The sequence below is a fragment of the Gracilinanus agilis genome, chromosome 5, assembly GCF_016433145.1.
Source record: "Gracilinanus agilis isolate LMUSP501 chromosome 5, AgileGrace, whole genome shotgun sequence".
Classification (NCBI taxonomy): domain Eukaryota; kingdom Metazoa; phylum Chordata; class Mammalia; order Didelphimorphia; family Didelphidae; genus Gracilinanus; species Gracilinanus agilis.
In genome coordinates, this window is record NC_058134.1 from 111,817,334 (window position 1) to 111,838,515 (window position 21,182).

Consider the following 21,182-nt stretch of genomic DNA (forward strand, 5'->3'; position numbering starts at 1 on the left):
AAATTAATTCTACAGTGATGAGCAAATTATTTCAGGTCAAGGAATAATTAAGATATACTTTCATTTTGTGCCAATAATGGTCATGCTATTACTACTCCAGACTGTTTTTCACCAGAAGAAACCAAATTAATCTGGCTTCTTTTCTTTTATATAATCTTGGTGAGAGAAATAAAAGTACATGATTCTCAAACTAAAACTGTTTTAAATTTCAAGGAACTTTTGTTGATTGTTTATATAAAAGACTACTGGACAAGCAGGAGAAGGTTGAAGAAAGACACCACTCAGCTGCTTCCTTATCTCTTAAGAAAGTTAGAGTAACACTTTTATTATTTTCTAGCTGTGACATGAATTGGTTTAGAATGCTTGTGTTTAGGTTGTGAGTCTTGGCCCACAGGTAAAGAAGCCAGACAGAGGAGGGAGGAGGATGTCATGTCAGGAACCTACATAACTTGATATTACACCTAGGCAATTTGCTACTAAGGCATTTTGCCTTCCTAATCAGGAAAGGAAATAAACTGCTTTTCTTTACTCTCATTTTCTAACTCTGGATATTTTCTATTTTGAGTGGGTGGCACTGGGTACTTGCTCTTTTTATCCCACACATTTGTTAGATGAATATTGGAATGCATGTCATATGTATTTCTTGAATATTTCCTTTGTAGTATTTAAGAAGGGATATTCATCCCCAAAAGGTAAAAGTTATAAATCTTAGCATACTTCAATGAATAATACAGATGCTGTACTTACTATTTCTATAAGGAGAGAAGTAACAAGGATCAATTGACAAAAATAGTGAAAAAGATCAGTCACTAAAGGTCCAGAATAAAGTATAGATAAAAATGAAAAATGTCAATAATTATTACTAACAGCCTGGTTAATCCTCAAAAAGAAAGCACTATGGGGTAAGCTTATAGAAGCTGGAAGAACAATGAGAAGACCAGTTTTTAAAAACCTAATACACTGCTGTTAGTCATTGTTATAAAAAACAAAAAAAACAATTGTCAGGGGCAAGAAAATACAAGAAACACTCAAGATTGGGAAAGGGGTTATTTGTCCTGATGAAATTCATCATTTCATATGATAATATAATAAAACTGTTGTTAGCTAAGTCCAGGTAAGCCTGTAAGATCTTGGCATTTCAAATTTTACGAACTGGAATTTTGCTACAAATTATTTGTGTACAATCACTTGCCTGATTGGTGGCTTTGGAAAAAACCATTTAATCGCTCTGAGCCTCATTTTGTCTAACTGCAAAATGGGGATACTATTCATTGCACTATTCTACCTATTGGGACTGCTAATGTTTTAAATCATTCAAAAAGCTTTTAATGCTAATATAAACATACTATTATATTTATATGTTTGATCTTACACTGAATCTAGGATGAAGGTCAGTCAAAAAAAATCTGTGTTCAAAACCTGTCAAATCAAAGAGGATTTCTTAAAAGCCTACTAGGTTCCAGAAACTGTTAAGAGTAGGAGATAAAAAGAAAGCAAAAATAAGGTTTCTGCCCTTATGGCATTCATATTTTAAAGGGGGAGAAAACATAGTAACTATGTATATAGGAGAAAAGATGCAAACTGGAGGGAAGGCAGTAGCAGTAGTAGGGAGGAAGCTCGTTTATTTCTAAGGGTTATCCATTCTATTCCACTCTAATTCATTCCATTTTTAACCCCAAAATATAATGACTTTCTAACAATGGATTTGTAAAAAAAAAATAAAACACATGAGCATTGATTAGTAATACAATTTGAAATATGGTAGCAGTAATTTCCCTTATCATCTGCTTCCCTTCATATAGTTTCAATCTATATTAGCATTGATAAAGGTTATTAATTCATGCATATGCTCATCTAGATGCCTAAAACAAGGAGGGCAAGGAACTCATCTTGTGTTAAACTCTTTCCTTGCCTCCAAATTCTCTGAATCTTGATCCGAACTTGCTACGTGAAGCCTTGAATCCTTTTGCTCCCAATGAACAATTTGCTTTCCAAACTGCCTACATTTTGTATATTTTTGAATATGAACATGTTTTCTCTCTCCCAATAGAACATCTTTGTATTCTTAGAGCTAAGCAAAGTAGCTGGCACATAATGGGTGTTTAATGAAAGCTATTATTAAAATTCCAGTTTCTGTTATTTTATTCAAGTTTATCTTTATTTTCTCAAAGTGTAAATAGTTTGGATTTTAGGGTTTGAGGAGTGGGGTTTTCTTCTTTGGCTATTCCTTTTGCTGAGATTAAAATTTGAATTCAAGTTATTTTGAAAAATCTCCTAAAATTCAAAAGGTTATTACTACATTAATATTCTGACCAAAGTTAGGAGGACAATATGGCAGAATTAGTTATGATTTTCTGCTCAGCTATTCTTTGCCTTGATATCCTTTAATTATACCCACAATGTCTGTGAATCATTTCATGGATTACTGGATCCCACAGCTACAATTCTAGAAAAAGATTTAAAAGATTGTTGTCTATAGATCCAGTAAAAAAAAATAAAAGAAAGTTGGTTTTAGAATTTATGATTTTTTTCAAAGTATAGGTGAACTTTTATAATTCATGAACAGAAACATTAACGGAAGGATTTGCCATGTAAAAAGAGGAAACAAAAGTTTTATCCATGTTACCTTAAATGAAAAATAAATTTTATGTACTAAAACTTATATTTATTTATTATGTTTATTTATATACTAAATGTTGTTATTAAATAACCATTATGTGAGAGCTACTCTGCATAGCTCTGAAACTACAGAGACAAAAATCAAACAGCAAGGAGTTTATATTCTGTATGCCTTCAGAATGGTTTTCAGGGGAAGCTAGATTACAAAGAGTTAAAGTGAAATGGAAGCAACAGAGACATTAGAAAATTTTTGGTAAAAGAAAGATGAAGAATAGGATGGGAGCCAGAGGGTGCAATAATGAACAAACAATTATTTTTCCCCTAATAAAGGGTTTGAAGGTAGATTTTAAAAAAATAAAGAATATGGAAAATGAAGTAGGTGAATAGGTAAAATGTGATTGAGAAAAGTTCTATATAAATGTTAAAATATGAGAAGTTTTAATATTTAAATGATTGATCAGGTATTTCAAAAGTAGAACATTCTCATAATGCTGTAGTATAAATGAGATGTAACTAATTTTCAAAAGAATTTTAAGAATTTATCATTTTATTTTTTAAGAATTTTACAATTATATAAGGAAAAATACACAAAACTATTTATAGCTATACTCTTTGTGGTGGCAAAAAAATTGGAAAATGTGGGGGTGTACATCAATTGGGGAATGACTAAACAAACTGTGGTATCTGATGGTGATGGTCATTGTGCTGAAAGAATGAAATGGAGGAATTCCATGTGAACTGCAAAGACCTCCATAAACTGATTTGGAGTGGAAGAAGCAGAACCAGGAGAACATTGTACACAGAGACTGATACAATTGAATGTAATGGACTTCTCTACTAGCAACAATGCAATGATCTAGGACAATTCTGAGGGACTTATGAGAAAGAACACTATCCACATCCAGAGAAAGAACTGTGGGAGCAGAAACACAGAAGGAAAACATGATTGATCACATGGTTTGATGGGGATATGACTGGGGTTTCAGCAGTAAAAGTTCACTCTACTGCAAATATGAATAACATGGAAATAGGTTATGAATAATGATACATGTATAACCCAGTGGAATTGCTTGTCAGTTCCAGAAGCGGGGGGTGAAGAGGGGTGGAAAAAATCATGAATCATGTAAGGATGGAAAATATCCTGAACAAATAAATAAATATATTTTTAAAAAAGGAATGCTATAATTATAGAAAATTTAAAGGAAAAGCATCATAAACCTTTGCCCTTTAGTGTAGTTGACAAGGCACTTGAATTGGGTTGTCAGGAAAACCTGGGTTCAAATGATGCTTCAAACACTTCCAGGATATGTGGTTCTGGGTATGTAACTTGACCCCTTATGTTTCTCATATAAAACGAGAAGTTCATATCAGACAATGGCTAAAGTCAATTCCAGCTCTATCTTAAGGAATGTATAGGTTATTACTATGTCCATAACCGTGACATAATTTACAATACACATCATCATTTGCAGGTTAACTTTAAATGTCCTTTTGACTGCAGGATTATTGGCTTTACAAATATGTAAAGTGATGGGCATCACTGCTGTCATTTTCAAGAGATTATAAGGAGAAAAAAATAAATCTAATTCTTAAAACAGATATCATTTAACATTTTAAGATTTCATAAGATTTCAGAGTGTTTTATATGCATTACCTCATTTTAGCCTCACAACAACCCAATGAGGTATTTACAGATAAGAAAGCTGAGTTTTAAGGAGGTTCAATCACTTTCCCCTGATTACAAAGCTACTAAGTATCAATAGCAAAATTTGAACTGAGGTGTTTTATCACTTCAAATTCAACAAATTCTCTTATGGAGAAAGATCTTAGTTATATCATAAGATATTAAGATAATGTCATAGTCTGAAATCCTTGGTCTCCCTTGAACTGGAGACCTAATAAATTTTCTTTTCTTTTTTAAAAGCCTTACCTTCCATCTTAGTTTCAAGACTAAGATAAGAGGAACAGCAAGGAATAGACAATCAGGATTAAGTGACTTGCCCAGGGCTACACAGCTAAGGAGTATCTAAGGCAATATTTGAACCCAGGTCTTCTAGACTCCAAGTCTAGATCTCCAACCACTGTGCCATCTAACCTTCTCGCTAATAAAACTTTATTGACTATAAGGAATAGTGAATTCTTGAAGGTAACCAAACTAAGAACAGAAAACCTGTTTCATTCAACTTAATTTTTCTTTTTGTTTACTTTCTGATTAATTTGAATGTTAAAAGTTAAAATGGAGAGATTGGTTGGGCATCATGGTGCATACCTGTAATCCTAGTCACTGAACAGGTAGGTCTCTTGAATTTGTGAATTCTGAGATGCAGAGGACAGTACAAGTATCCCCATCAAGCTTACCAACAATGTGGTATGACCCCAGGAGAGGTCACTGTGTTACTTCAGGAAGGGCAAACTGGCCCAGGTCAGAAATACGTCAGGTCAAAGATCCCACAGCAATAAATAGTGAGATTGGGCCTCTAAGTAGCCCCTGTACTTTCAGCCTGTGGGCAACAGGGAGACTCAGTTTTAAAGGGGTAGGGGTTTCAGGAATATTTTCTCCAAAGGTACTTAGGCATTACTATTATCCTAGTTAAGAATTCAAAGCTATAAACAAACTATAAATGACTTAAATAAAAAATGATTATACCTAAATATATTTAATTTTGCTATGAAAATTCTTTTATTTCTTTATTAAAATAAAACAAAAGAGGAAATTGCTTAGATGACAGAAAGATATTCTGATAAGCAGTGCAGAAAGGCCTGTGTACTAATATTGTTTCTGAAACACTGTAGCTAAAATGCAGTGCCATTTTTCTTCCATACTTGAATCAAACTGTTTGTTAATACTCATAAATAAGACTATCACCAAGAGTACAGAAACAAGCTCTAAAAATAGATGCCTTGAGATTACTCTCTAAGTATTCTTATAAATGGATAAAATATTTGAGAGGGAAATGGGGAGAAGAACTATGTTTATATTTCTACTTGCTTAAAATAGAAGCACTTTGGGAACAAGGGCCTTTTACTGTATGGAATTCAGAATCACATACATTAATGAACAAATATTAAATAAGGCTTGAAACACTAGGTTACCTGGAGATACTTCCTCTTTCTGTCTGACAGTGTGGTCCTTTGTGAATTTTACTCTCTGATGAGCTCTGATACAAGTCTTGCAAAGCCATTCAACACACTCTACACAAAACCCATTAGCTTCTGCATTGTCTTCACAGCTTGTGCAAACCTAGTAAGAAAGTATAGAGAACAATTATTTGAGAAAAATGAAGACAGTTGGCAGAGTGTACAAAGATGATTATAGCAATACCTAATAAAAGCTATCCTCGACATCATCTGACATAAGCCATTTTAATGGCATTTGCAAAGATTAAATATCACACAAATAATTGCTTTTATACTATGGCAATGAAAAAATACAATTTTATTCTAAAGTAGAAATATTATTAATAAAATATTCAATTCCATTTTCCTCTGGCTATAGGATGATAATAAAGCAGAAAATATATAAGTTGTTTTAACTATATTTTTTCTCTTCTAATTTTTTAAAAATAGAACTTGCAATTTATTCCTAAAGGAAGATTCTTCCTCCACAGAGCTGTATTTAATTTGCAACTTAAAGAGAACTATCACGGGAAATAAGTAACTTGCCCAGGATCACACAGCCAGTATAGTATCACAGGCTAAAAATGAACACAAATCCTTCTTGACTCCCAAGATAAATTCTTTATCCATTAGGATATACTGCTTCTATCTTTTAATTAGATTTTGATAATTGTCATTTTGATTTTGAAGAGAAAAAAACTTTTCTCTTATTTTCAGTTTCATGAATCTCTTGTTTGATCCCTTTAAGTAGGCTCAATTTAGTTCATTAAATTCCCTTTTCAACACTAAAATTTTACACTTGAGTAATGCTTTGCATGCATCCCACAGATAATGATTTTTTTTAAAAATGAAGAACTGTGACTTCATTGATGTGGAGAACTAACTGCAGAAATATCTTTAACTAACACAGAATGGCATTTATTCTTCAATTTGGAGATTAACTTGGTAGACTTAGAGGTAGGTATTTGAAACCAGAGCTTTCTGATTGATCTTAGGGTGGACTATTTGTTGCCTACTCTGCAATCTATACTGTCTCTACCTAAAATATAAACTATTATTTTTATCATCTGCTCTATCACTTAAGCACTAGTAAATCACTTTTTAGCTTTCCACAAGATAACATGCATGCATAGGCTTTTCCTAAATCTTCAGTAAAGCATAAAAAGGTAAATTATAGTGTCCTGAATAATTGGGGCACCTCAACAATTGATGAAAAGTATGTGTCTCAGGAGACTGGAGCCTAAGTTCCATACCTAAGTTGCCTGACATGGAGTAAATCATGTAATGTCTCTAGAATTTCTAAAGGTTATCTTTTATTTCTAGAGCAGTATCATTGGGACTCAGTCCCTTACCAACTTTATTCCACAAGAATTCACTTCAATAAATTTAGTTGGGCATAAAGTGGGTAGTCCTTCATGATTTTCAACTACACATCTTCTAACAATGCATTATAAAGTCTTCAATTTCCCCTTCATTAAGAGATCCCTACAAATAAAATACTTAACTAAATTCTTCAAAGCTTGACAATCAGAGAATCACAGGTTTAGACATAGAAGGGACTTTAGGTGCTATTTAATCTATTCCTTGATTTTACAAATAAGAAAACTCAGTCTGAGAGATTAAATGACTGTCCAAAGTCAGAGAGGTAGAGTGGGAAAGTCAGGATTCAAAACCCACATCCTTTAACTCCAAAGCCAGCTTCCTCACTCATTGTACATTATCAACTCAACCTTGTGATACCATAATTCGATATTTAATGGATCTGTTATTTTATTGGTAGAGCTCCCTCCTCCACTGAATCAGAATAAATCCTTTATATCTTTCTAAGACAGTAGTGTTTATGTGTTGCGGTGTCTAAAACAATTAATCACTCTACAATCAATCTGGTTCTTTTAGATATCTTTTTGATATTAGAAAGGGGTCTGTCCTCAGAGGTCATCTAATCTAATCTTCCCCAGAGAGAGTAAGAGATTTGCCTAATGCCAATTATAGTTAAGTCCTGGCATCACTGATTAAGATTTGAAAGAGAACTTAGGTCATCTAGTTCAATAATCCACTCATTCTACCAAGGAGTATAAGGAAAGATCCAAAATTGCTGTGTGACTTGTCCAAGGTCACACAATGTTACATGACATAGCCAGGGTTTAAAACAAGTCCTCTTAGCTCCAATACCAGTGCTCTCTCTTTGCTACCACACTATATCTTATTTCCTGATAATGCATCAAAATATTAGACATAGTGATTGAACAAGCCATCAACCTTCTTGTCCCTGGTCATGGTAAGGGTAAGAGAAAGGTGATAACAATATACCAATCTACATTAGGTTGGTCTTTGGATGACAGAAATATAGTGAAACTGCAAGGCTTGCCCTTGAAGTCCTTTGGAACTTTGATAGAACCCAGCTTCAAGTTCATTATGCATAGCTTTTTGAAAACTTGAAGTTGCTTCCATGCAACAATAAATCAGCATCATGTAAAATGAAAACAACATGTAGGTTCCCAGATAAGGTACTCAGAACACTCTTCTTAATCTCTTGACATTGCATGGATGCTGATGGGCACATTGAATGTCTACTAGTTATCTTTATTCTGTGTTATTTAGAATTTCTGGGGTTCTATACACCTCAACATATGTAGATTATGACAAACTTCCTGTGGACATGTAGGGGACTTTGAGACTACATTTCACATGGTCCAACGGGTTTCCTGTTTTGGATGACGTCTTCAAGGTAAAGCTTGGCTTTAAATATTGGGAAGACGGCTTGACTTCCTCTCTTTTGCTACGCAGACAAGATGAGGGAAGGTAGGGAATGTAATGGCTGAGGTGGCAATTTGAAATTTTTACAGGCGCGTGGTTGATTTTTATTCTACCAACATGGGCCTAAATAAAATATTAGTTATGCTCATAATATCAGACTTCATCATTTTAAAAAATAACCACTCTGACCATATGATCAGCCCACTTTCTTTTCTGATCATAATTCTTTTGAATAACATCCTTTGTGTACTTTCTCTTGAAGAGTTTTTGACTGCTAACATTTTGCAGCCTTTTCACATCCACTTAGAGCTCCTGATTTTCTTTTTGGGTGACCCTCAATTTGAATTATTCAGTGACTGATGTGTTTCAAGGAGAAAGTTGAAATCACTAAAAACTATGTAACTTGCCAAAGGCAATCCAAGTCATTTTTGTGCCCTTCTACATTTCTGGGCCCAGCCTCACAATCACCTCTTCAAGGAATACTATGTAAATAATTTGTGAACAAAGAAGAGCCCTTTAATATCAGGAAAAAATGCCCACTACACAAGGTTATTTTGTTTGCTGTGATCTAGTCCAACTACTCTTCCCATTCTTTTTCCTCCCTAGTGCTTTTCTATTCCTCATATAGAATATAGGATTCAAAGTGAATTTGCTTAATCTAGCTTCCCACAAATTGTTATTTTTCATTCCATTTGCTTTCTTTTCACTTTTCTAAGGCAATTCTGGTTTTACTCTTCCATCATCCTCTACCACAAGACCTTAATTTAAACTTAGTTCAAATTGTATGAGGGTAATGATAGACTGGGCTCTCTCTGTAAACCAAATGTTCAGTAGCTGAACTGCTTTCTAGATTCTATCAGCACCTCCTGTTGTGGTAATTGATTATTTTGTACTAAGTGATATCACAATGAAATTCATTATATTTTACTAAAAAGCAAGCTATCCAACCTTAGCAGAGTGCTTTCTGAATCAACTGTTTGTATCTAGATCCACCCTCTGTATATAATCATATCATCAAATTGTTAGGACAAAGATTAAAATCAGTATCAAACTAGAAGGGAAAAAATGGTATTCCAACAAAAAACTGATCTATTTAAACAACTTGCCAATGCAGAGAGAGAGAGAGAGAGAGAGAGAGAAAGAGAGGACTAAGACTAAACTTCTATGTGAAACTGAAATAATTGATAAAAATTCATTTGCACCAATAATACCAACACACTAAATCTTGTCTTAGCAAACATCTGATTCCATTCAGAAGTATATGGAAATCAGAAACATAAAGAATAAACTAATTTGCAAAAATGTTACAGTAAAGGTTGGTGAGAGATTATGATCATACCAGATGGCAAAACAATGAGAAGTAATGGGTAAAACCAACTTGCTGAAAAACAAAGTATAGTGATGCATCAAAAAATACACTTAAGGGGGCTGCTAGGTGTCTCAATGAATTGAGATCCTATGTTCAAATCCGGCCCATGCAAGTCAGTCAATCCCCATTGCCTACCCTTACTGCTTTTCTGCCTTGGGACCAATAAATAGTATTGATTCTTAAAAAAAAAAAAGACACTTAAAGGGGCAGCTGGGTGGCAAAGTGGATAATGTTAGAATTGGAGTTGAGAGGACCCAAGTTCAAATCTGGTCTCAGACATTTCCTAGCTATGTGACCTTGGACAAGTCTCATTGCCTAGTCCTTGCCCTTCTGTCTGTCTTATTAAGATAGAAAATAAGGGTTAAAAAAAAGTAAGGGGCACTTAAAGCTAATACCAGAAGAAGAAAGCCAACAGTTAAGATTTTTAGAACTTTTTTTTGCTGTCAAAAATAGTAAGGCTGCAAAAAATTAGAAAACGAGGGGGTTTCCATCAATTGCAGAATGGCTAAATAAATTGTGGTATATGATGACGATGGAATATTATTGTGCTGAATTCCATGTGAACTGGAAAGACTTCCAGGCATTGATGCAGAGTGAAAGGAACAGAACTAGGAAAATATTGTACACAGAGACTGATACACTGTGGTAAAATCAAATGTAATGGACTTCTCTACTAGCAGCAGTGTAGTGATCCAAGATAATCCAGAGGGACTTATGAGAAAGAATTATCGAAACAGAAATGCAGAAGAAAAACATATGATCGATTACATGGTTTGATAGGGATATGATTAGGGTTTTGATGTTAAAAGACCACTCAACTGCAAATATGAATAACATAGAAATAGGTTTTGAACAATGATACATGTATAACTCAGGACTACTTGTCAGCTTTGGGGGGGGGGAGGAAAAAGGGGGAAAGAATCATGAATCATGTAACCATGGACAAATATTCTAAATTTAAAAAGCTTAAAAAAAAAAAAGAAAAATGATTTGATGGGTAAATAGAAATGGGATTGTGGAAACATTAAAACTTTTTTAAATGGTAGAAAAAAAAATAGTAAGGCTGCTATATCTAGACAATAAAAATCAGTCCTAGATGTACTATATATAAGGAAGTAGAAATGGCACTTAAGAAAAACCAAGGTGGGGAAAGAGGTAGATTGGAGGAGGTGTACAAGATAATTCTCTGCTGGAAGTAATAATTTTGAAGGTGCTGAGAAGTTGTGAAATTCTTAACCTATATGAAAGAAAGGAAGATAGAAGGGTGGGGAAAATCTCAAATTAAAAATATAGTAATTACAGATCAAAATATCTTTTCCATTATATTTCTGTAACATATTTTATAAGAATTGACACACTGAATGAGAATAGTGTTGATGAGAAAACAAATGGGAAGTGGCATATATTTGGGAAACTACCTGCCAAGATACACATAGGTACTATATCTGAACATAAGTACAAAAACCCTCTTCACATACTGATGTAAATAACTGGACTGATATTAATTGCTCATGCATAGGCCAAGACAATGTAAGAATGACAATACTATCTAAATTGAAAAGCTAGAAAAAAATAATAATTAACCCGGAAGAACAAAAGGTCAAGAATATCAAGGGAAACAACAGCAACAAAAAAGGCAAAGAAGGACTAACAGTATCAGATTTCAAACAATACTATAAACAATTTAATAACTGATAGAAAGGTTCATCAGTGAAAAAGATTAGGTACACAATATACTAAAGCAAATGAGCACAGTAAGCTTGTATTTGATAAATCCAAAGATCCATTGGGTGGGGCAAGAACTTACCATTTGACAAAAACTGTTTGGAAACCCAGAAAGTAGTCTGTCAGAAAGTAAGAATAGAACAATAACTTACACTGTATACCAGGATAAGCTCAAAATGGGATGAAATTTAGACATAAGGGTTGATACTATAAGCGAGTTGGTAGAGCACAAAAGAAATTATCTGTCAAATCTATATATAAGGTAAGAGTTTATGATCAAAGAAGAAACAGAGGATCACAGGAAGTATAACAGATAATTTTAATTACATGAAATTTAAAAATTACAACTCAAAGCAGCTAAAATTAGAAAAATAGAAAAAAGGGAGGGGAGAAATCTTTGCAATAACTTTCACTAATAAAGGTCTCATTTCTAAAACAGGTAAGGTACTGAGGCTAGTTTACAAGAATAAGAGCCGTTCCCAACAGAAAAATGGCCAAAGTATATGAATAGGCAGTTTTCAGAAGATGAAAACAAACCTATAAATAGTCATACAAAATGCAAATTAAAACAACTTATTGGGAAGGCTTCTAACTTATTTCCATTGCAGATGATACTTGCTGATGGTTTTTGTGAAAGGGAGATTTTGGGAAAGAGAGACAAGTCTGCAGCTAAGGGAAATGGAATTTGGTGAAACTACAGAGACAGGGGGAAACCCAGTTGGAATCTTAAAGGAGGGGATCTGGAAATTCTAACTGCCAGCCAGGGCAGAGTTGTTACCGATCTACAAAGCCAGAGTCATTCTCTTGGATTCAGCTCTGACCTCCTGGGGATTTCCAACCTATTCCAACCTATGCCTGTGAGCTGTTTCTACCACAACCTGGAAGCTTATATAGTTCAATCAAAGGGGATTGAACTATATAAGAAGATCAAAACTGAGAAAAGGAGCAGATTGAACTGCCAAGGTTGCCTCAGGGAGAATTTCCTCTATGGGGTGAACCCAATCACATATGACTCCACTTGTCCATGCTAATCCATCTATATTCTAAGACTGAGAAACCTGTGTGGGCTTTAGCTTAGAATTAGATAGATAGCATGGGAATTTATAGGCAGAGAGAGAAGATATAATAGCCTCGGCCTGGTCAGGGATCAGAGACTTTGTCAAAAAGTCAGTTTGGGGCCCTTAAGGCAGACATTTCAGCAAAAGGGACTCACCTACAACCCACTTACCCAATTACCTTTCCTGTTATTTCCTGAATAAACATCCTTGTTCTAAAATGCAGTCAGATTGGATCTATACTGGCTTAGGACAGAGAGTGTTGCCCTCTTTGCTCTTAGTCCTTGAAGAGACAGCTCTGTCAGCCTAGGTTACATCAAAATCCCAGTCGTCTGTTTATTTATTTACTCTAACAGGGTCTCTCTTCACATAACATTTTAAATAAATACTGCATATTGTTTTAAGAAAAGGTCATTTTCCCCCTATACTTTCTAATGTTTTCAATAGGAATGGATGTTGTAATTTTGTCAAAGGATTTTTCAGCATCTATTGAGATAATCATGTGATTCCTATTAGTTTGGTTGTTGATGTGGTCAATTATGCAGATGGTTTTTCGTAATATTAAACCAGTCTGGCATTCCTGGTATAAATCCTACCTGGTCATAGTGAATAATCTTTGTGATATACTGTTGTAGTCTCTTTACAAGTATTTAAGATTATTATATCTAGTTTTCTCTCTCTCTTTTTGGTCTTCCTGGCTTGGGAATCAGCACCATATCTGAATTATAAAAAGAATTTGGTACAACTCCTTTTCACTTATTTTGTTAAATAGTCTGTATAGTATTAGAATTAGTTGTTCTAAAAATATTTGATAAAATCCACTTTCGTGAAGATAGGATTAACTATCCCCTTGGCTCCCTGGAAGCCATGTGTTTTTACCCCTGGGGGGGAAGAGAAAGTAGAAAACTCTCCCAAACCGCTTAAATAAAATTAGGCTGTGCCCTGAGGGCTTTAACTTAAAGAAAGTGGTTTTTTTTTATTTTTTTTTTTTTGCCTAAAACATAAAGAAAGCTTTTGCTTTTGCTTTTTCCTATTGTCCCTCATGGGGACAATATTTAGTCATGGGCTAAGGCTTTTTGCCCTCCATTCAGAAGGTAATTGATTAGGGTGTGCCTGTACTTACAATAATTTTCTTTCTCTGAAGTCTCTAAAAGACCCCATCCACTAGCTTTGTGAAATCCTAACTCCTAGCAAGTAGGGCCACCTACTGACAAAAAAGCAGAATTATAAGCAATTTAATAGTTAAATTAAAAAATAGACAACCAAGTATGATAATGCTGTTTCTTGTCTATCTAAAACAGCTCATGATCCCAGAGAACATTTCACAATGGCTTTATTTAGCACTGTTCCTGGGTATACTTATCAGTACAAGATACTTTGCAGTTTATCTATCCCTCTTTAAGAAAAAACTGGTAAATAGCCTGAGTAACCTCGAGATTCAGATGGGCGATTCATCTCAGCCTTGTCCTGTTGGACACATTTCCTGTCCTGTCCAATGCATTTCCCATCCAATCAAACCAATCTCTCTCACTAATCAACCAATCCTTGATCTTGAAGCTGAACTAAAAGACCTTAAAAGACACCTGGAAGAAGCTGGAGGATAGTTTGGGGGATCTCAAGACATATAAAAACCTTGAGAAATCCCCAGATTAGATTAGATTTTTTCCATATTCCTCATTGTGTTCTAACTACCACTAAATCAACCCAGACTCTTCCTACCTGGCCTATGGCAAACCAAACATCAAGTCAAGTAACAGAAACAGAAAATAATTTAGCTAAAAGTCTATTCCCCTTAAAGGAAGTACCCACTTATAATAAAAACAGAGGTTTAGTGTCCCTTAGACAAGATACTGTTATGAAGGTTAAGGTCCTGTTATTAGTCAATTCAGGGGAGCTCTGATATTCAATCAAAGTGTGAAGGTCTGAGGTTGATTTAAACCTACTGCCTGAAAGCTCCACTGAAAGGAGATAGAATTCTGTGAAAGGCTGAATACCCTAGTAACAGTTCCTAAGGAATCAACTGGGCTTGATGAAACTAGGAAGTTGTTTCAACTTTCTGGGACCTTATTGGTTTTTATTATTCAAACACAAGCTTGATCTTGAAGTATTTGGATCAGCTAGGGCTTGTTCGCAAGATCTGACTGCGTTGACAAAAGTTGATTTTGTCCTCAATAAGGTAGGATACCACCTAAATGAGTGAGAGCTATCAGAGACTTGTAGATTTAACAGGGTTTATTGGATAGGTTGAAGGGAAAGGGAAATGGGAGATGGGAGAAGCAGAATTAGGGGAACCCTATTGAGCCTTTAATCTATAAAAATATAACATAAATTTCGATGGTATATAAATAGAATTTTGCCTAGGTGCTGAGTCTAGGGGACTTTGAGTCTCCCTAGCTCAGAAGCTGTTATAGATTTTGTTAATGTGGATGATGTAATCTTGATAAAATAATCTTGTTAGTTTAATAGCCTTAACAATAATAAAGTGATTGACATAATTATCAAAGTAGTCAAACCTGCCTGCCTATATCAATCTACCCTTCTCCCGGGGCTGGACAGTAGACAATCTCTTGCCTCCCTAACCTAGAGAAAGTGAATCAGAGGGACCTCTGCCCTCTGTATTTATAGGAAAATTCCAACTGTCCCCTGGCATGTGCCAGCTCCTGCCCTCTGCCAGATTCTTTGTTCCAGGAAAGTAAAGCTGCTATTTGCACATCCAAAAATGGCTGACTATCTTCTATACATTACAATACACCCTTCACCCCTCCCCCCAAAATATTGAGAGATCCAAGCAAAATACCCCTTCCTTTGAAGATGAGCTTATTTTGGTTATTAAAAAGGCTGAAAGCATTTCTTGGACTTATGATCCTTCATGGATAAGCATAGAAATTTTGCTCTAAGCTTTTTTAATGGAAAGAGAGAAAAATAAAAACATCTCTCTTGCCAAACAGGCCCCAGCAAGACCCAAAATGAAATGCTAATAATGAACAAGACTACTTAAAATTATGCCAGGTTAGAGAGGCATTATTAATAGAAATGAAAACTTGTTCTAATAGGCCTAGTACATGGACAAAGTTCAAAAATTTAAAGCAAAAAAATGAGGAAAATCCCTCAGTTTATGAATAGACTTATTGAGCTGAGAGGTAGGTATATAGACCTGGATCTTTCCAGAGAAAGGAATATCAGACAGAAAAAGCTTGTAGAGAACTGCTGTAAAGTGGTCAAAGATTATTTTAAAACCAACTGCCCAAACTGGGGACCTTGAAGAATTGAGAAGGGTAGCAGTTTATATTTTTAATGTTCACAAGAAGAAAGATGGAGATAATAGTGACTCAGTAGAGGCATTAAGGAAAGAAATTAAAATTTTAAAGGAGGAAAAAGAAAAAGAAAATTGAGCAGTGCCCATAATCCATTTGTAAGAATCTACAAATCAAACACTAAAGTGTTTATTTATCTGGAAAACGAGGTAACTTAATGTTAAACTGCAGAAAATGGAATCAGGTACTCAATACCATAAATTTTAGGAATACTGGTAATTTCAAAAATAACAATAATCTTAGAAATAATCATTATCATCACCATCATAGAAAAAACTATAGAAATAACAACTCAAATGAGTCAAATCAAGACTCACAACAAAACAACCAAAATGGGGTTTGTCTGCACTGTACTAAGTGGAAATCCCCTCTCAGCATGGGGAACCCCAAAGGCGTCACACCAAAGGAATCTAGATAAATGATGGTACTTTGGAGGGGAAGGAATCTCAAAGAATCTGGAGGTGAATTTTAAACCTTTTCAGACTCCATTTCCTTATTAATGTTAATTGTTTCAGTCTGTTTCCCTCCCCATAGTAAAGAAGTCTCTCATGAATTTTTAAACACAAAGTCTGTTTCAAATAGTATTAAACACTCCAACAGCTATCAAAATTCAAGAAAAGGACTCTTAGTCATTGCTTACATGTATAATGAGTACCTTCTACCAACAATGATTGACTATCCTGTCACATACATCGGAGAAAGAAGTCCATAGACAACACTGTTTTGGCTGACACATTTAATTCCTGAATATTTTTTTTATTTATTGCTTTTCATTTTCAATAAAGTATCTGATTTTTTGTTATCTCCTTTCTTATTTATTTTACTTAAAGTACATGTAATCAATATTAATGTTTTTGATTTTGAAAGTTAAGTTAACAATATCTTATTAACTCTAAAATCAATGCATTCCCCAAAGCTAAAGTTTAGACTGTGGAAACCTGCCATTGATTGGTAAATATTGTGAGAATTTGATTAATAATCGTGTCAGATTCCAGGAGAAGGGATCACAAAAGAGCCATTGTACAGTGCAAAGAAGCACATGGTTAAGGAGACCAACAATCCTTGTGGGACTAATGAGATGTGCACCAAGACAGAGGACTTGTTTGAGGTTCAAGGTAGCAGCTGTTTGACATAAGTCAGACGCAGGTCTTCCCTGTGCCACGTTTTGGCAAGTACATTAGTTTGGCTGCCATTTTGCTCCCCTATCCCTGAGAGTGAAGGTAAAATCAGACCAGGGAAACATACTTCCCTTTTATGTCAAAAGCTAATCCTTTTTTCTCTCTCATAGTATGGCAACTTTCTGTAGCGATGGCTGCCAATGAGTAAGTGCTATATTAATGCAATTGTCCTACACATTTCTGGGATAGAAATCACTTTAGTTGGAAGCTAATACAAGGACCTGTTATGAATTTATTCTTTGAGGATTGAATAATTTTCATAAAATCCAAGATTTAAAATTTTTTGAGAGGAATTTCAGGAAAAGAAGCTTGCTAACTACTCAAATCAAGATAGTGAACTGTTTGGAGAAAGTGCCATAAAGAAACCTACCCGGCATCAGAAGATCCAGAATAAACTTTGGGATGTAATTGACTGAACTGAAGGTGATTAAACATATCATTTATTCTGAATGTAAACTCTTATGCCAAAGGAGATTGCCCCCAATTGACTTTTTGTCAATGTGCTTAGCAAACATTGGTTTTACTCTATTTCCCTTTTATCTCCAACTACTATAATTTCCTCTTAGAAAGTACAATATTGTATGCACCTTTAGCTAGAAGATCTTTAGAGGTATAAGCTAATTATGTTAAATGATTCATAGAGGAGACTAGTCTCCCAAAGAATCACAGGGGGGGACTGTGAAGATAGGATTAACTCTCTGCTTGTCTATTTTTAACTAATCAAATCAAGAACTTAAAGTATTCCTATTTACCATTAAGTAAGAGAATTCACAGTCACTTACTAAAGTAAACTAACAACTCCAAAGCCCACTATCCCCCCACCTTGGGTAGTTCTAGGCAAACTGAAAAACTGCCATTGGTTTTGGGGAAGGAGGAGTGATAAGTGATGTGGAAAAAGAAGCATAAAAGAAAAGACCAGCATGGTCTAGCATTCATTCAATTGCATTAGTCTTCTCCTCCCGTTCCTTGTGCTACTTTGCGATATTTAATTCCATTTTACTTCTCTTTTCCCAAGTCTTAATATTATTTTTTTTCACACCTAGTTTTATATTCTTTGACATACAATCATAAAAAGCTTACTACCACCCCTCTATGTATCCTACTTCTAACTACTCTGACAATGATAACAATTTTTAAGACTTAGAGATATTATATTTCCATATAGGAATATAAGCCATTTTTTGACCTTATTGAAGTCCTTAAGTTTTTTCTCTTATTTACCTTTTCATGCTTCAAGAGAAGCATGAAATACTTTTGTATTTGGGCATCAAATTTTTTGTTTAAGTCTGATCTTTTCTTCAGGATTGCGGAAATCTTCTATTTCATTAAATGACCATACTTTCCCCTGAAAGAATATAGTAAGTTTTGCTGGGTAGTTGATCCTTGGTTGTAATCCCAGTTCCTTTTTTTTCTGGAATATCATATTCCATTGCCTTCTGGTTGGTCCTTTCAGTATGGATGCTGTCAGATCCTGTGTAATACTGACTGTTTCTTTCTAGCTGCTTGTAATATTTGTTTCTTGGCCTTGGAGCTCTTTGACTAGGCTATAACATTCCTGGAATTTGTCATTTGGGGATTTAATGCAGGTGGTCATCTGTGGATTCTTTCAAGCTCTATTTTACCCTTTATGTAAGAATATCAGGGCAGTTTTCTTGGATTATTTCCTGTAGTATGATATCTAAGCTTTTCTTTGGTCATGATTGTCAAATAGTCCAATAATTCTTAAATTGTCTCTCCTGGATCTATTTTCCAGGTCAGTTGTTTTTTCAATGAGGTACTTCATATTTTCTTCTATTTTTTCATTCTTTTCATTTTGTTTTATTTATTGATGACTCATGAAGTCATTAGCTTCTATTTGACTAATTCTAATTTTTAAAGACTGAATTTCTTCCAAGACCTTTTGATCCTCTTTTTCCATTTGGTCCGTTCTTTTTAAGTCATTCTTTCTTTACTTTTACTTTTTTTGCCTCATTTTGCAGTTGGTCAATTCTGGCTTTAAAAAGATGATTTTCTTGTCTTGATTCATGAGCTTCTGATTCCTGATGACCTATTTTGCTTTTTTAAGCTGTTGTTTTCCTTTTTTCATTTTTCTTCAACTTATCTTTTGACTTTTAAATTCCTTTGTGCTTTTCTGGAGGCTGAGTCCAATTCCCTGGATTTTTTAATGTTTTGCTCGAAGTTCCTTGGATCCCTTTATCCTCTATGGGTTCGATTCTATGTTCTCTATCTCCATAGAAGCTTTTAATCATTACCTTCTTTTTTTCTTCTTGTTTATTCATCCTCCATAAAATAGCCCCTCTGTTGGTTTACTGTACCAGCCTTTGAGATGCTCTGCCCTGGAGCAGAATTTTCAATTTTCTCTCTCCTCTGCAAGTATACTGGATTAGACTGGTTCCAATCTGCCCTGGGGCCAAATCTTCACTTTAGCTAGCTGCCCTCCACCAAAGTTCCTCTCTGCCAGCAGAACCTTAGACCTCACATGGTGGATCTGAGGTGCTCCTTCAGGGTAAGTCCCTGCCCTGGGATCTAATAGCGGTGTCAGCCAGATCAATCTTTTCTTTATACCATGGAAATTGGCTCTGTCTTCCTTTCAAGTTGTGTTCAGCAAGAGAGCTCAATGACTCTATCTTGTTGTTAGGTTTGAATTTCAGTCTTTTTTTGTAAGAGAAGCTTCAGTTTTTGCTGCTCCCAAGCTGTTATCTTGACTCTGCCCCCCATCTTAATAAAACACAAAAGTTGCTCTGCATTAGTGGAGCAGTAAACTAGGCCAGTCATTTGCGTAAACCATGATCCAAAAACTATTAGATTCTGCACACCTTTCAACTAAGAAATATCATTATGAGGTCAATACTCCAAAAGAGTTCAAAGAAAGAAAAGTTTATATGTACAAAAATATTTATAACTTTTTGCCTTAGCAAGGAATTATAAATTGATGGAAGGCTTATTAATTTGGAATAGCTGAAGAAGTTATAGTATATGTATATGAAATGTAACAGAACACTAATGTACTTTAAGAAATGAAGAGCAGGATGGTTTTGGAAAAACCTGGGAAGATCTGTATGGATTGAAAAAGAAGGGGTATTTAGGTAGCATACAGTGGCCTGGTGTTGGGAGAACCTGGGTTCAAATCTGACCTCAGGTACTTCCTAGTTTTGTGTCCCTGGGCAAGTCACTTAACCCCAATTACCTAGCCCTTACTTGTTCTTGCTCTTCTATTTTAGAACTGATACTGAGGGTTTAAAAAAAAAAGAAAATGAAATGAGCAGAATCAGAATTATTTTATATAATAATAGCAATATTACAAAGCTAATCAAACTCAGAAAGATGTAATAATTGATCAACACAATAAAGAAGCACAATTTTAAGGGTCTCATGAAATGCTATCATCAAAAATGATATCAACTTCCAGAAAGGGAAGGAGCTAAATCAATTGTATAAAAAAATCAAGCCATTTCCCAATTGATAAATGGGCAAGGGACATGAATAGGCAATTTTCAGACAAAGAAATCAAAACTATCAAAAAGCACATGAGAAAGTGTTCTAAATCTCTTATAGTTAGAGAAAGGCAAATCAAAACAACTCTGAGGTACCACCTCACACCTAGCAGATTGGCTAAAATGATAGCAGGGGAGAGTAATAAATGTTGGAGGGGATGTGGCAAAATTGGGACATTAATGCATTGCTGGTGGAGTGGTGAACTGATCCAACTATTCTGGATGGCAATTTAGAACTATGCCCAAAGAGCTCTAAAAGACTGCCTTGTCCTTTGATCCAGCCACAGCATTGCTGGGTTTGTACCCCAAAGAGATCATAGATAAACAGACTTGTACAAAAATATTTATAGCTGTGCTTTTTGTGGTGGCAAAAAACCGGAAAATGAGGGTATGCCCTTCAACTGGGGAATGGCTGAACAAATTATGGTATATGCTGGTGACAGTATACTATTGTGCTCAAAGGAATAATAAACTGGAGGAATTCCATGTGAATTGGAAAGACCTCCAGGAATTGATGCAGAACGAAAGGAGTAGAGCCAGAAGAACATTGTACA

The 21,182-nt window shown here is 34.9% G+C and overlaps 1 protein-coding gene across 2 annotated transcripts in view; it reads right to left on the reverse strand.

Annotated features, from left to right (window-relative positions):
• Nucleotides 1-21,182, reverse strand: part of TRIM24 (tripartite motif containing 24) — a 136,676-nt gene that overhangs the window by 61,275 nt on the left and 54,219 nt on the right. For both annotated transcript variants that reach the window (XM_044679674.1, XM_044679673.1), the window contains exon 3: nucleotides 5,713-5,860. In XM_044679674.1, the coding sequence (XP_044535609.1) occupies nucleotides 5,713-5,860 (148 nt within the window). The remainder of the gene's footprint in view (nucleotides 1-5,712; nucleotides 5,861-21,182) is intronic.